The 14,872-nt window shown below is 36.1% G+C and overlaps 3 protein-coding genes across 3 annotated transcripts; 1 reads left to right on the top strand and 2 right to left on the bottom strand.

Annotated features, from left to right (window-relative positions):
• Positions 1-251: 251 nt before the first annotated feature.
• LOC140039062 (uncharacterized) lies at positions 252-4,810 on the bottom strand. Its single transcript, XM_072084779.1, has 3 exons — positions 4,658-4,810; positions 3,163-3,820; positions 252-2,620 (listed from the first exon to the last, which is right to left on the bottom strand). The coding sequence occupies exons 2-3, from the start codon at positions 3,805-3,807 to the stop codon at positions 2,219-2,221; spliced, it is 1,047 nt and encodes a 348-aa protein (XP_071940880.1). The 5' UTR covers positions 3,808-3,820; positions 4,658-4,810; the 3' UTR covers positions 252-2,218.
• A 127-nt stretch (positions 4,811-4,937) lies between these two features.
• Positions 4,938-9,368, top strand: LOC140063812 (acyl-coenzyme A diphosphatase NUDT19-like). Its single transcript, XM_072110182.1, has 3 exons — positions 4,938-5,879; positions 6,365-6,575; positions 8,959-9,368. Exons 1-3 carry the CDS (start codon positions 5,106-5,108, stop codon positions 9,186-9,188), a joined length of 1,215 nt encoding a protein of 404 aa, XP_071966283.1. The 5' UTR covers positions 4,938-5,105; the 3' UTR covers positions 9,189-9,368.
• A 146-nt stretch (positions 9,369-9,514) lies between these two features.
• Positions 9,515-14,355, bottom strand: LOC140063142 (protein mono-ADP-ribosyltransferase PARP12-like). Its single transcript, XM_072109636.1, has 7 exons — positions 14,074-14,355; positions 13,253-13,469; positions 12,606-13,076; positions 12,311-12,485; positions 11,553-11,800; positions 11,214-11,444; positions 9,515-11,015 (listed from the first exon to the last, which is right to left on the bottom strand). Exons 1-7 carry the CDS (start codon positions 14,342-14,344, stop codon positions 10,598-10,600), a joined length of 2,031 nt encoding a protein of 676 aa, XP_071965737.1. The 5' UTR covers positions 14,345-14,355; the 3' UTR covers positions 9,515-10,597.
• Between the last annotated feature and the right edge of the window lie 517 nt (positions 14,356-14,872).

Raw genomic sequence — 14,872 nt, 5'->3', positions numbered from 1 at the left:
GTACAATATACTGTAATGATTTTGCGAAAATAAAAAGGTAAAAATCAGGTCTGTTATTTAGTTTGATTAACAGATGGAACTCGATTCTCATTTCATAGGCAATTTCAGTATCACATATTACCTATGATACAATGTGTCATATGTGATACATATGTATCACAGCCTATGAAACTGTACAGATTATAGATACAGTGGCTGTATTAAAATTAATCAAAACAACACGCACATTGAAATTAGCTAAAAATGTTTATTGCATGATTCAAAATAAAAATTAAGAATAAAATATTATTCTAAAATGACAAACAATTTTAACAAAAGTGATGTTTTTCCATAGGTACAAGAAGAGGTGCAGTAGCAGTATTTTAGTTAAGGATTTTAAGGTCACCATGACTCGACTATCATTGCATCGGTAAGTATTTATTAGTTGTAATATAAACACATAACAAGTTACAAAACAATCCAGTTGCTGTACTCACATATTACACTTAGGCTAAGGAATTGTTTCACTCTTTATTAACTTATGTGAAATCAAACATAAATACTTTAAAAGAAAAATCTCACTGAAGAGCCATTGATTAATATTGGGTTTTAAAAGTAAACACATGGAGAGAAATAAATAAGTACAGTCTTATTTCATAGTTTATTTGTAATACAGTAAAGTACTAATGCCCACTGTACATTGGTCAGTTTAATGTTCGTTCTTCGCCTCCTTTCATCTTGAAAAAGATGTCATGACGACAAGCATAATACTGTACTAATAATACATAATACTGTACTAATAATTAACATCGTTATTCTACTGTAGAAATCAATTTAAATTTTAACTAGAATATAATTTTCAATAAAAAAAAATATTGTATTGTACTAATAAAATATGTATACTTACTTACTTAAGCTTGGTTCCCACTAGAACGTAACGCAAGGACGTAAACGCAACACAAGCGTTTTAACCAATGACAAGCGAAGTTATAGACAGTTAGCAATCACAAGCGTGATTGGTCAATTTACTTGCGTTACGTCGCTAGTGGGAACCACGCTTTACTAAATATTAAAAATGTGTACACAATAATTAAAGTAATGTCATTGTGGCAGTTAACATCCATTGGTACAGACATTTCTAATAGGAGGGCAATGGGGCAGGGAATATATTTCAGACAGTACCAAGTTTATACAGTAAATATATCTAAGCTTCATTGAATTTGAACAATACCATGAAATGTCTAATGGTTAGGACATCTGCATATTATGCAGGTGGTTAGGACATCTGCATATTATGCAGGTGTTTAGGACATCAGCATATCATATCATGCAGGTGGCTAGGACATCAGCATATCATGCAGTTTCAGTAATAAAAATACAGTCATGTTTTTGGGACGACTGAATTACTTCCAAGTCCCTGAACTTGTTTACTTTCTTGTTGACAGTCTTGCTGCTTCTGGCGTTGATATACAAACAATTTAAATAATTTCGGAGGTTTACATGCTCACTTTGGTCCAGAGAGTCAGAATCGGAAGCATATTCACTGTCTAGAGATTCTGTATCTTCAGTTTAAAAAAAGGAGTCGCCGAGTTGAGGCAAAGAACACGGGTAGCAGTACCAGTTACTGGCTGATTTTGCGAGAGCATAGAACTCTTCCTCTAACAAGTTGGTACATTTCAGATGAAACCAGTAATTGCAATCATCGCATTGTATACCGCGTTGATTCGGTCTGACACACCTAGTACAAGAACCGCATGGATCCTTGGTGGGCCCGGGGTTAGATGCTATATCACCACACAATGCGAGAATCAAAAGCGAAACAAATGCAAGATCATTGTTCTGATGGATGTAGTATTTTCGGATAATGTGTTTTTTTAAACTTCGGAGTGACGAGCGAATAAAGAGTCAATGTATAGACTGGCAAGTTTTGGGAATCGTATTGTACTGTTGTTTGCGTGACCGCAGTATCGATGGACTTGAACTAGTATTCCGCTTTCCCTTTGGAACGTCCATTTACAAATTGCGTATATTAAAAGAGCTACTAGGGCAGATCTTTGAGGTCCCATATTCACTGAATGTGACCTGTACAGTACCGCTGTACCGCTAGTATTAGATAAATGGTACAACTAGAATCAAAACAGAGGGTCAAAGTCATATGTAAATTAGAAAGCAATGGCAAACTCCAATTAAAGATAAAAAAGGGTACATTAAATATTTATTCAACTGCATAATTCAGTCTTTATCCAATGAATGTCTCAATAGCTTCTTGGGTAATCTGTATTCCCCTACCAAAGTTCATTTCTGTAAACAATTCATTTAGATTTTTTAGTATTGAGGACTTGTCGACGGTTTTATTATGTTCAAAGTACACATCAAGAATCAGTTTAGTAGGGCTGTACTCAGATGTCCTAGCTTGCTTATCTTCTAAAAACTTAATTTGAGAAGAAGTGAGATCCAATGAGTTTGCTAGGCCTCTCCAATCATTCAAGCCTGGGTCAGTAACATCAAGTGAGATACAGAGCCCCTGAAATTGCTTGGTGGTTAGGTACTGCTGTGATATCTCTGATGGCAATGCTTCTGTCAACATGTTGTTAAACTCTTCAGAGTAGGAACTACTTATTGAGCATCCTTCTCCTGAATCCTACAAACAAAACAAAAAACACTAATTTATTTGTATAAATGGCAATTTTAAGCAAACTAGTTTGACAAAAATAGTGTGATGTGCTCAAATATGGTAGTGATATGCCCAAATATGGTAGTGATATGACATCATCATATTCATGGGCACAGATTAAGGTTAGGAAAACTGGGATGGGGGAGTAGGGAAAATGGTATGTGGAGTCGGGAAAATGGGATGGAAGAGCAGAGAAAATGGGATGGGGAGCAGAGAAAATGGGATGGGAGAGCTGGGAAGATGGGGGAGCAGTGAAAATGGGATGGGGGAGCAGTGAAAATGGGATGGGGGAGCAGAGAAAATGGGATGGGGAGCAGAGAAAATGGGATGGGGGAGCAGGGAAAATGGGATGGGGGAGCAGAGAAAATGGGATGGGGGAGCAGAGAAAATTGGATTAGGAGAGCTGGGAAAATCGAATGTGGGGGGGGGGGGGGAGGCAGGGAAAATGGGATGGGAATTGGGAACATCATATGTTTTTATTTGAAGTGTACATATTCTTTAAAATTTACCATAGATTCAATCTCATAAGCTGGTGGTGGTGTAGCCATAGTGCCTTGAGCTGACTGGAAGCGGCAATCTTCTTGATTTTGTTTGAATATACGGGTGTCTGTTTTAATTGATTTTTTCATCACATGTTCAAAAAATTCATCATCATATTTTACATTAGCAATTGCAGACATTTCAAATGGAAGTAAACCGCCAAATAATACTGGGATAACGTTTTGATATCTTTCCTCAATTGACTTTATTAACGCAATTTGTAAACGTTCGACAGCCCAGACATCCTCTTGAAAACATGATGTAATTAAAACAACGATGTATGTACTATGATCAAATCCACGTTTAAATGTGGCGGATCGCCTCTCCCCCAATAACTTTTCCATAGATGGCAGGTACACTTTCCACTGTTGTTTACGACAAAACGTCAAGAATAAATCACGTTCTTTTTTTGCTCTTTCACTACAAATAAGGACAATGTCATGAAACTCTGCTTTCTGTTCTGATTCAGAAAGTGATGACAAAGAACTTGTAGATCTAGACACAAGGCTGTTGTAGGCAAACTCCCCTTTAGAAGTACTGCTTGCCTCCTCTTGTGAAACAGGTGTATGATGGCTGTCATAATTCGTAGAAGAACCACACAACCTGTCACCCATTTTTTACAAATTCCTGCAACAACAAGAAATACTTAAACATTTAAATAATAGAAGAAAAAAGGGAAAATAATGATTTTAAAAAAAGATATAGAATGTTGTGCTTCTGCAGAGAAGAGAAAAAAAAAAAACCTCGTGACCAGCCATGTGTCATAGTTTACAGTATGAGAAAAAAATTACTGCACATGTTTGTATGATTTTTCAGAGTGCAAACATTAACCATACAGAAAATGTAACTATACAGTAAAATTACTGTTCGTAAAAGATTTTGAAAAAAATAACAATTTGTTTCATATCTCCTATCTATTCCTAACTAAAAAATTCAGGATGACAATACATGTATTTAATTAAATTTGACTAATATGTAATAATAAAATAATAGTAAAAGGCATGATAAAATAAATCTGTAAACAAAATTAATTAATTAACTCTAGCATAGGCCTAGGCTAGCGTAGCAGTATTTAGCTATCTTATCTAGCTGAACTAAACTGACCCGCTCCTCCTTTTTCTAGTACTAGTAGAAATACAGCAGCTAGCAGTACACTGTTTACTATTTAGTTACTAACTAGCGGCCTAAAAAGAAGCCGGCGCTAGTTCCGTTACTTAACCAATTTTGAGTCGAAATAAATGACAGGTGCGAAACGGAACTAGCGCCAAGAAGCCTAGGCCTTAGTTAGGCCTATATTATTAGGCCTAGGGCCTAGGCTAACCGGCTCCAGCCTAGCCGCCTACCTAAAACCTAGCTACTACTAGTACTACTCTATAGGAGGGCTAGGCCTAGTCCTACACGATCGGTGCATTGTCAGCAGCACTAAAATTAATAAAGAACACACACAAGAATCACAGAACTTACCTGTGACGATACTAGACGCGCCTACGTGTGTCGTGCTATATTAAAAAGAAAAAATACTAGCGGGCTAGGCCTAGTAGGGTAGGCTTACTTCTCCCGTTCTCAGCCCGCGATTTGTGGCAACGACACAGCCTCGCGCCCCCGATATTATCCCACGACGGTAGGCTGGCTAGGCGCGCCTCTGGTGGTGTGGCCGATGGGGGCAGTAGTGAAGTGCACGTGAAAGAATAAAGTAAAATTGATAAACAAACCGAACCAACACGAAATACATATAGGGAATACAAACTTATTGCAATAATTATTACAATTTCAATGATCAACTAAACTCAGTCAACAGGTTCAACTAAATGTCACACTGCCAAAGAACTCCCTTTTGCCAATGTAATTTAATTTTAGCCTATTAAAAATTGTAATCATAGTTTTGGTGTAGGACTAGGTTGTAACAACCATTATGAAATACTGGAAAGAGGCAGCCTCTCTCATTGTGGCTGCCAATCGAAGAAATGGTATATTCCATCCACATACTATTTCTAGCAGTACTGCTGCAAAAGAAAAAGGCGAAGAAAAACTGTCAAACAGAAACAAAATTAGAAAAATCAATGATGGCAATGTTATTGTTAGGCATCATTGTGAAAGCGACTTTTCGATTTTGTTAATGCAGAGAGCGCAGTCGAGCTCCTTTTTTGCAGGAGCTGAAGTCTTTCCTGGAGGTGCTCTTGATAATGCAGACACTTCACCAGATTGGCTTGAATTTTTCGAAGAAGCTGGCATCAGTACAAAAGACTTTGGAAAGATGTTATCAGTCCAGGGTCAGAGACCATTAGTTTTCACAAATAAACAAACCTCTCCACTACCAAGAGAAGTGGCCTTCAGGATTTGTGCCATTCGAGAAACATTTGAAGAAGCTGGTCTTCTCTTGCTCAAGTCGTTCAAAGATATCCCACATAAAAAAACAGAAGTAACATTTGCAAAGAATTATGAACATCCAAGTCTTTCAGAAGTTACTATCGATGAATGGAGACGCCGTGTACATGGAGATGCAAGTCAGTTTATAATGCTGTGTCGCGAGCTTCAGTGCGTTCCAGATGTCTGGTCTCTGATGGAATGGTGTGATTGGTTGACTCCAGCTACTAATAAGAAGAGATACGATACCATGTTCTTTCTCTGCTGTATGAATGATGTACCGCTAGTGAAGCACGATGCACAGGAAATGATTCAGACAAAGGTTAATAAAAAACATTACATCATTGTGCCCAAATATGGTAGTGATATGCTCAAATATGGTAGTAGTGGTATGACATCATCATGTTCATATATGGGCACATCACATTTTTTCTGTCACATAAAGTTTACAGAGCTTTAGTACTCATTTTTTAATGAGAAGGATATTGTAGCTGAATCCAAAAGGGTGGTGATGTCTCTTCACAAATTAATTTATTCATTTCCATTTGTATAATGCCATTCCAACAATCCACTAAGAAATTCTAGCACTCTTTCAACTGTCAACTGTCCTGACAGAGTGGCTGTATGAAATTCTTTTACTGTACTATGTGGTTAGGATCCTTCCCCACAATATATTCGTTGCTTGAATGATTCTATCATTGCAACTTTGTACTGCGGTGAAGTTTAGTGTTAAAAAATACCACATCATTCCCTCTTTTCATTCTTTGTTGAATAATGTAGAGATTTATTCATTTTTATTATGTTCAGTGGTCATTACCAACAGAAGCTCTGCAATCATTTCAAGACAAACAGGTATATCTACCACCTCCTCAAATATATGAACTAAGTCGTATTGAGAACTTTAAGAGTTTGCAAGATCTGTTTGATTTTAGTTCTCAACGGGCATTCCTAGGCTGTGAAACTACATTTCCAGTTTTATATCTGAGTGAGGATGGTAAAGTAGTATCGGCATATCCAGGTAAGAAGGCAGTAGAGTATGTCAGTATGGTTATTTTTTAGTTGAGCACATCTAAATCAAAAAATGTAATTTTCTAGCACTCCTCAATCTCAGTCTTGAACGCTTGGAGTAGATTCTGGTCTGTTTTTCAAATTTCTTTGATGCTCTTGATCTCCATGCTCAACTGAGCCAGCCTCGCTCACTTTTGAGTTCATGCGTTCACTGTACAGTCAGGGGTGGCGCCAGGATCTTTACGACGCGGGGGCTAAATTCCCCGACAGGGGGGCTGTGCGAGTGAAGCGCGAGCATCACTTGGCTAGGGGTCAGGGGGGGGGGAGCCCCGGAAGCAACACGTTATAGCGTAATTTGAGGCCGTTTTAATCAGATTTAGGGTAGCCAATTTTTTCAATTTTGTATGGTACATAAATAAAATACTGTGTGAAAAACACATTGCAAGAGGTCCGGTACGATGACTGTGTAAATCCATTCTTTCAAATTTCAATATGCCTATCATAGAAAATATACGCGAACGTAAAACCTACCCCCCGGGCCCAAGAGGTATATCGTTATAATCGCAGAGACGTAGATAGGCAGGTTGCTGTCTGGGGGTGCGAAAATTGTAATTGCACGAGATATCCATGGCCTGATCTGTAAGAACATTTTGTAAAATAGAGCTGCTAGGTCCCCGGAAATTGCAATTATACATTGATATATAAACCAAAATAAGAAGTCTATCAGAGAACAAGCCCACCGAGGTTGAGATGGAGCTAAGGATATTTAAACAACTAGAGTTGTTAGGTCCCCGGATATTAGATTATAGTATTTCGAAAAAAAGAAACAAAATATATAAAGCTCCAGGACCAGCCCTACCATTAGGGTTGAGCTGCTAAGAAAATTGTGAAAAATAGACCTGCTAGGTACCTGGAAATTGCACTTATATAGGCCCATATTGATAAATGAAACGAAATTATAAGTCTACAGAACCAGAGCTAAGAAAATTGTCAAAGATAGAGCTGCTAGGTCCCTGCAAAACATTGAAATATGAAACGAAATTATACGTCCAGCCCACCATGGTTGGGGTGGAGCTAAGAACATTCTGAAAAATAGAGTTGCTAGGTCCCGGAAATTTAACTTATTATACTTCGAAGCATAAAACAAGATATATACCGGTACGTCTCCAGAACCAGCCCTACCATGGATATAAAAAAAAATTGAAAAAATAGAGCTCTAGGCCCGGCTCTAGGTTCAATGCACTGACTGTATATTGTACATCGAAATATGAAACAAAATGTACAGTAAGTATACAAGACCAGCTCTATAATTGGGGACGGTTGAGCTAAGACAATTTTGAAAACTAGAGATACAGGTCTTTAAAAATTACACCTATACTTAAAAACAATTCAGACATAGAGGCCTAAATAAGTTACCCTTTTTACCTTTTATTTGGAGGGGAATGCATCCACAAGCGTAGACCATTTTCCGTCGGGGAAATCAGTCTATTTCCCAGATGTGAATCTGGAATTTCGATGTACGAGCAGTTCATGACATACAGGACATTGGAAATGTAATAACTTAGCTATAATAAGATGTTGGCTAAACGAAAATGACATGTTTTTTGTTTAGTAATGTAGGCCGAGCCTACAGTGAAAAACGTCTATTTCAGGTTCAGGTACCCCACGGTAATCGTAAATTAAAAAATTGAACATACGAACAATAAAATAGATCGCGAAGATAATTCGTACCCTTTTGCTGTCGATACACAGTACACGACGTAACGCGTCAGTAAACTTCGCCTGGAAAGTAACTACAGTACACATTCTGGTCCCTGGGTGGAACATGATATCACGCGTAAACCGCAATGGGCCGGGGCCAATGTTAAACGATTCGTACAAAGGGACACCGCCAGACAAGTGCATACCTATTGTTTATTAGATCGCTGGCAATAATGCATGCATAATAAAGTGTAATAGCCCTCCGACGTACTTAACAAAAATGGAACTTCGCGGTTTTCTGAAGCTACGAAGTGAACGCGAATGATTTTTACTTTATATTATATTCCCCCCGACGAAAAGTACTCGCGTTCCCCGACGTGGGGGCTAGGCTCTCCGACGAGGGGGCTACAGCCCCCGTAGCCCCCCCGCTGGCGCCACCACTGTGTACAGTATCATGAGAATTTGAATGAGAATGTTAAGTCTTCTAAGCATGGTGAAAAACTTTAAAATAAGTATTCAATATCCAATATTATGCAAAGCCGCCTTTTTATTCACTACTGTACCTTAGATTACATACACCATTTTGGAAAAAAATATATATATATACCCTCCTCTCAAATTACCTGAAATTAATCCACTAAGGTTTATAAAAAAAATGATATATTTACCAGAGAAATTCTTTTTATATTTAGGTGATGATATTTATCCAAAAGTGCCAGAGTTTAAGACAATTAATGCAGGAGAAATGGCCGTTCTAAACAAAACTGCAGAACAATCATTAAAAGAGTCAAAAAATGTAAACAGAATGGTGTTCAAAGACTCAACGGAATGTTCTCTATATTATAATATTATACCAAGGTTTGGTCATGTCGCTCCAGCTCTATTTAATAATCCAGATAGTGATGTACAATCAAAGCTGTGAATAAATATTATAGATTTTATAAGCCAAAATAAACAAAGCTAATACTGTAATACTGGACATAGTTTTTTAAACTACTATACCATAAATATCAGCACACTCAAATATAAAATAGCAGCAGTAAATTAAAATAAACAAAGCTAACATTAATGCTGGTGGAAATCGTTTTTTAAACTACTGTACCTTAAATATCGGCCCACTCAGTAAATTAAAATAAATAAAGCTACTGTATTTAATACTGGACATTGTTTTTAAAGTACTGTACCATAAATATCGGCCCACTCAATAAAATAATAGTAAATTAAAATAAATAAAGCTACTGTATATTAATACTGGACATTGTTTTTAAACTACAGTACTTTACCATAAATATCAGCCCACTCAAATAATACCAATACATATACAATACAAAAATATATGCAACTACTGTACTCTGTATTACTACATTTCAAGCCATCTGTCTAATGCTATCTTTTATTGTTGTCATAATAAATATCAAAATATAGAAATTGATTTTTTATCAAACTAAAATACAAAAATTAGACAGTTTCGTTGTTCCATGCATGAAATTAGACTGAATTGGCCATCCCTAGAGGTCAGTCTGTCTAATTACAGCTTGCCATTCTGAAGCTGTTCATGAGTAACAAAACAGTGAAAAAGACCTATACCATAATATTTTGATATTTTACCATTGGTTGGAATTGATGAAAAATTAATTTCTATTCATTTAAGATTACAAATAAGGTGACAATTAAAATCAATTACATTCATGTTTTTCCATATCACTACTATGATTAATATTGAATATGATAGAACGACACAAATATTAATATATTATCATTATTACTACAATTCTACTAGCCTACAATTATTAGTTTTAATACTGTATTTTAATATTTAAATATTAACACAATACTCTGCTACTTCTATCATACACCATTCTACTTGTGACTACCACTGTATTGTTATTATACTTTACAGGGGTAGATAAAACGATTGTCAGTACGTCGTAGTCAGGGGTGCATATTTTATTTTTGATGCTCCAGTTTTTGCAATAATTTTGATTATATAATGCATAGTCCCACGCCCTTTGATTTTCCGGATGCAGATGTACGATTCCTTCTAATCAGAAAGTATACAGTAATCATCATTTGAAGAAATTTATAAAGAATAATATAATACCCTGGATTTATAAAGTACCTAATGCTGTCAAACCTCTTTAGCTCTGTCTACACTATCAAACTTTATGTGACAAAAAAATGTGCCCATATATGGACATGATGATGTCATATCACTACCATATTTGGGAATATCACTACCATATTTGGGCACATCACACTTTTTTGTCAAACTAGTTTGATAGTGTAGATAGAGCTTAAGCGTACAAACGGAGGAGAAAAAAGGTTATCCTTTCAATATTGGACAAGGTATTCTGGGTACATTTGGTCTTTATCGAAAATGACAAATATGCTGGGGTCAATTGTATCATCCACACAAGAATCATAAAGACTCTTTGAATTGCCAGCCTGGAGTTTTTCTGGTGGTCGTCTGTGGCTTGTTTTTCCCTTTGTGTATTCTCCTACCAATACTTTGGCGAGGAACACAAATTTGTGACCATCATTTGCACAAATTGCATACTTAGTTGAAAACTTGGCATCACGAGCAAAATAGCTTCCCTGTCCAAAGGCTGTTCCAAAGCTAGACCCACTGCATCTGAAGTCAAAGTTTTGTTGACAAATAGCCTGAGTATGGTATTCTCTTGTCCCGTGCCAAAGTCTTCTTTCAACAGTTGTTCCAGGTGGTAACTTTTTGATCATCCGTTCTTGTTTTCTTTGTGAATAAAGATAATTGTACATGTACTTTAATCATCTATTTATTAAGTTTTTATCAATACTACTACAGTACTACTTTGGTCTGGTACTGTTACAATAATCTATGCTGTATCTCATACCACAAAAAATATATGTATTGTGCAATGTGCAGATTGTAAACAAATTTCCAAAGATTTGAAATGTTTTTTAAACTAACCTTTGATAGTCTTCCCACAATTCTTGGTTTTGAACCCGTTGTATCTTTAAAATCTTGTGGTTACAAGTTAGTTTGAAAAGAAGCTTTACTTCATTGTACTCTTGACAACCAACTTTGACATCTACTAACTGAAAGGACGCTTGTGGGTCAAACTGTTCTACGTTCTCCCAGCAATCGGGCAAGCGTGTTGATGATGAAGCGCCAGCAATGCTGGTTGTAATCCCTTTAGAACTAAACAAAACAAATTATTAGTTTTACAGTAATTTGTAAATTTTTAACATAATATTCTTGGTAGAACCTGGTAGAATGATTCTGGCATTGATAATGAACTCTACCTACCGGTTTAACTTAACATCCATCTTGTATCTCACTATGTCATGTTTAGTGACTAGTTTGGCAGGACGTCGACGAACACATCTAATGGTTTTGAATGTAAGACTTTCTTGCTCCATTTTGTCAAAGTTCAATTTGTATTTATGTGGTCCAACATTGAAAGTAACTATAGAAAAACTTGAATCTTCTAAAAACATTTGATAATGTTTTTCTAACTCCTCACTGTCTTTATCAGACACGGTTTCAACAGTGCTCTGTAATAACGAATTGTTATTTTATAAACAAATCAACATTACTGTAGTGATGTACACAAGTATTATTTTAAAAGGTGTAATAATTGTATATTTATGTGTACTGTACCTCCTTGTGAAAATCATATAATTATTCATATTTCTGAATTTAAGTAAAGATAATGATAAAAAACCACTGAAAATGAAATCTTTGGCTGTTTATCTCATAGGTAGATCCAAGTGGTAAATGGAATGCAAAAGATAAGACATTAGGTCATGACTTCATTTTAGAATTGTTATTGGCCCTCTCTCCTCCTACTACCTCACAATTTATATAACCTGGATTCACGACTGTATCTAGCAAAGTTCAGGCAACCATGTGTAAATGGAAGATTGCGAACTGTGTTGTACAGTGTACACTTTACACAAGTATACAAATGTATTTCCCAGGAAAACCAGCTAGAAAATATTATTACATGAATGACTGTTGGTCTGATGCATAACATTGCTATATTCTAAAGACTACAGTATAACCTTTTGTGTGTATTCTCTCCAGTAACTCTTGGCATTGACAGAATTATCTTGCCAGTACCACGTCCATTTGGTCGTGAACGGATGGTTTGGTGGCTCTGTTACGCTGGATGGAGTCGATAGACGTACAACTTTACTGTCCTTTCCCATCTTATCAAAATATACTGTGATTTTTTTACTAATTTAAGGAGAAAGATTATTAAACCTATACTCTTGGCAACATTTTTTTTTTCTTTAATGAAATTTAAGTTGAAGTTATTACATTCACATAACTGATTTGGTTAGTAAATGTACTTACTCCTTGTAGCCCCTTTTAGAAACATTACAGTAATCTTCTTCCAATTTGGTTTGAGTCTCTTCTGTGAATGGCTTCCACATCAATCCGTCCATGTAGAACCACTGGTAAGGCAACGTATGATGCTGTCGGATGCAGCTTTCATTGTACCTACATTTTTCTCGGATATTATAGGTACAAATTGCTTCCTTTAGACTTGTGAGTTGCTTTGAAGGAGATGTTGGAGGTGATATTGGTCTTGGAATTTGAAATAATGTTTGAGGTGACATTGGTCTTCCAGGTAATGTTGCAGGTATTGCGGATGGTGCTATGGTAGTGTTAGGCATTTTAATCTTTTGTTTAATATCTTGTATGATTTCAATAGGTCTCTGATCCACACAAATTCCATGCATTGACAAAACCCTTTTACAGTTAGTTGTAAACACATCATGGTTATACTTGCAGGAGGCTGCGCATTTCGTATCAACATATTGTCTACAAAAATAAAACCAAACCATCAACTAAATAACAATTTTACTAATAAGAAAAAGAAAAAATTACATGCTGAGTATTTTCAAACCTGATTAAAAACTAGATTAACTGTAGATAATTTGCAATAAAATTGAAATGAAGTGGCCGGGTCTGTAATTTAAGGAATTACAGTAGCTTACCTGCAAATGTGCAAGAAGTTGCAGTCATCAGAATTTCTACAACCACGTTCACTGTTGTAGAAAGTGCAGACACTGAGTGATCCTTCTTTGAAATGAATTTTGAGAAAAATATCCTTCATGTCAACATCTTGTAGCCCACGATAGTTCAGATAAGCAATATTACTGGGACTTGAGAGATCATGTGGGTGGGGGCATGTCACTCCCTTTGAGCATCGGCCTAAAAAACAACATTTTAGACATTTCTATACTTCAGTCAATATAATTGACCTCAGGTCGAGATCAAAGTTCATTATAACACTGAATGGAAGGCATGATAAATATTTTAATAACCACAACATGCAGTCATTTAGGTGCGAACACCACACTTCAAATCAAGGTAAAAAATCATGATTTTCTTAAAGAATAAATGAGTGGAATGTGGGATGAAGAGAGTTTTCACTACATCACCAGAATCACCATGGTAGGGGTGGCTTGAGACAATTTTGAAAATGTTATAATATGTTCCTGAATTTGGGCAGGAAGTGGTCAGACACAGAAAAGACTGATGGCTAAGCTTGAAGCAAGGACCTCTCAACTCTCTCGATAATGATGGAGTCTCCCAATATTTTGTCATCTCCCCATCTCCAACTAAAATACAATTAATTTCTCCCGACATATAAAAATAGATAATGTATATAACCATTTATAATTTATTTCTACTACCTCTGCTCTAGCGATATTGATAATAGATTTAGAAAACATAATATTGTTCCATAATGTATAATAAATTCATGCATTGATTTATGAGTGAAATATGAAGTTGGTACCACACGTACACTCACCCTTAACAAAAAATGTACAGACATGAAGTTTACTGCAACTGGGTCCTTGGTTGCAGTTTTTGCGCATACATACTTCTATATTGACAGGTTTGTACTCGCATATTTCCCTTCTTCCATCACGAACAATCCGCAATTCACCTGGATAACGATTAACCAATCTCACTAAATGACTAGTACTAGTTATATTGCGACCTTTATTTGCTGCAGCGACCCTTAATTCTTCTACGCTTATCGAATTGTGTTTGAACAAAATCGCAATAATTGCACTCATCTTTGATGTTTTTTCCTTTGATTTTCTTACGGTACTTCTTTCAGCATGCAGTACTGCACTGTATATCCAAATATATATACTACTGTACTATATATATTATATATATACTGGGAATTTCCAGGTACAGACTCTTTACCAGTCGTTGTATAGTAGGTATGTATTACATTATCTTAACATAGCTAAGCTGTCATGTGATCTAATCTGTGACATCATCGAAAGTAAGGCGTCCATAGTGACATAAAAATAAGTCACGAGATATATACAGTAATTATTGTTGTGTTTTATTGATATTTTTATATGCAATGAATGACATATTATTTATAAAGTGTTACCCACCCCAAAACATATTGTACTTTAAGGCAGAATCTAATCCTATACTTCCTGTTTTTATGTAACACCCCCCCCCTCCCCCCGCAAAAAAACCAGCATGGAGCCAGTATACTGTATTCATTATATACAATGACATCATTTTATTCACTCAATTAGATTAAATGACATCATTACAGGATCGATTCCATTGTTTAAACA

The sequence above is a fragment of the Antedon mediterranea genome, chromosome 1 (assembly GCF_964355755.1).
Source record: "Antedon mediterranea chromosome 1, ecAntMedi1.1, whole genome shotgun sequence".
In the NCBI taxonomy this organism is placed as follows: Eukaryota; Metazoa; Echinodermata; class Crinoidea; order Comatulida; family Antedonidae; genus Antedon; species Antedon mediterranea.
The sequence above is the reverse complement of the archived record's forward strand: the minus strand, read 5'-3'. Positions and strand labels throughout refer to the sequence as shown.

What these genes read in the sequence shown, in the direction of transcription:
- LOC140063142 (XM_072109636.1), bottom strand. Translation starts at nt 14,344, where the DNA reads ATGAGTGCAATTATTGCGATTTTGTTCAAACACAATTCGATAAGCGTA. An exon ending in CTGTACATTTTTTGTTAAGG is followed by an intron (nt 13,470 to 14,073) that starts GTGAGTGTACGT and finishes GTTGTTTTTTAG; the next exon opens with GCCGATGCTCAAAGGGAGTG. An exon ending in TTGTGGGAAGACTATCAAAG is followed by an intron (nt 11,016 to 11,213) that starts GTTAGTTTAAAA and finishes TTATTCACAAAG; the next exon opens with AAAACAAGAACGGATGATCA.
- LOC140039062 (XM_072084779.1), bottom strand. Translation starts at nt 3,807, where the DNA reads ATGGGTGACAGGTTGTGTGGTTCTTCTACGAATTATGACAGCCATCAT. An exon ending in CTTATGAGATTGAATCTATG is followed by an intron (nt 2,621 to 3,162) that starts GTAAATTTTAAA and finishes TTTTGTTTGTAG; the next exon opens with GATTCAGGAGAAGGATGCTC.
- LOC140063812 (XM_072110182.1), top strand. Translation starts at nt 5,106, where the DNA reads ATGAAATACTGGAAAGAGGCAGCCTCTCTCATTGTGGCTGCCAATCGA. An exon ending in AGGAAATGATTCAGACAAAG is followed by an intron (nt 5,880 to 6,364) that starts GTTAATAAAAAA and finishes TATTATGTTCAG; the next exon opens with TGGTCATTACCAACAGAAGC. An exon ending in AGTAGTATCGGCATATCCAG is followed by an intron (nt 6,576 to 8,958) that starts GTAAGAAGGCAG and finishes TTTTATATTTAG; the next exon opens with GTGATGATATTTATCCAAAA.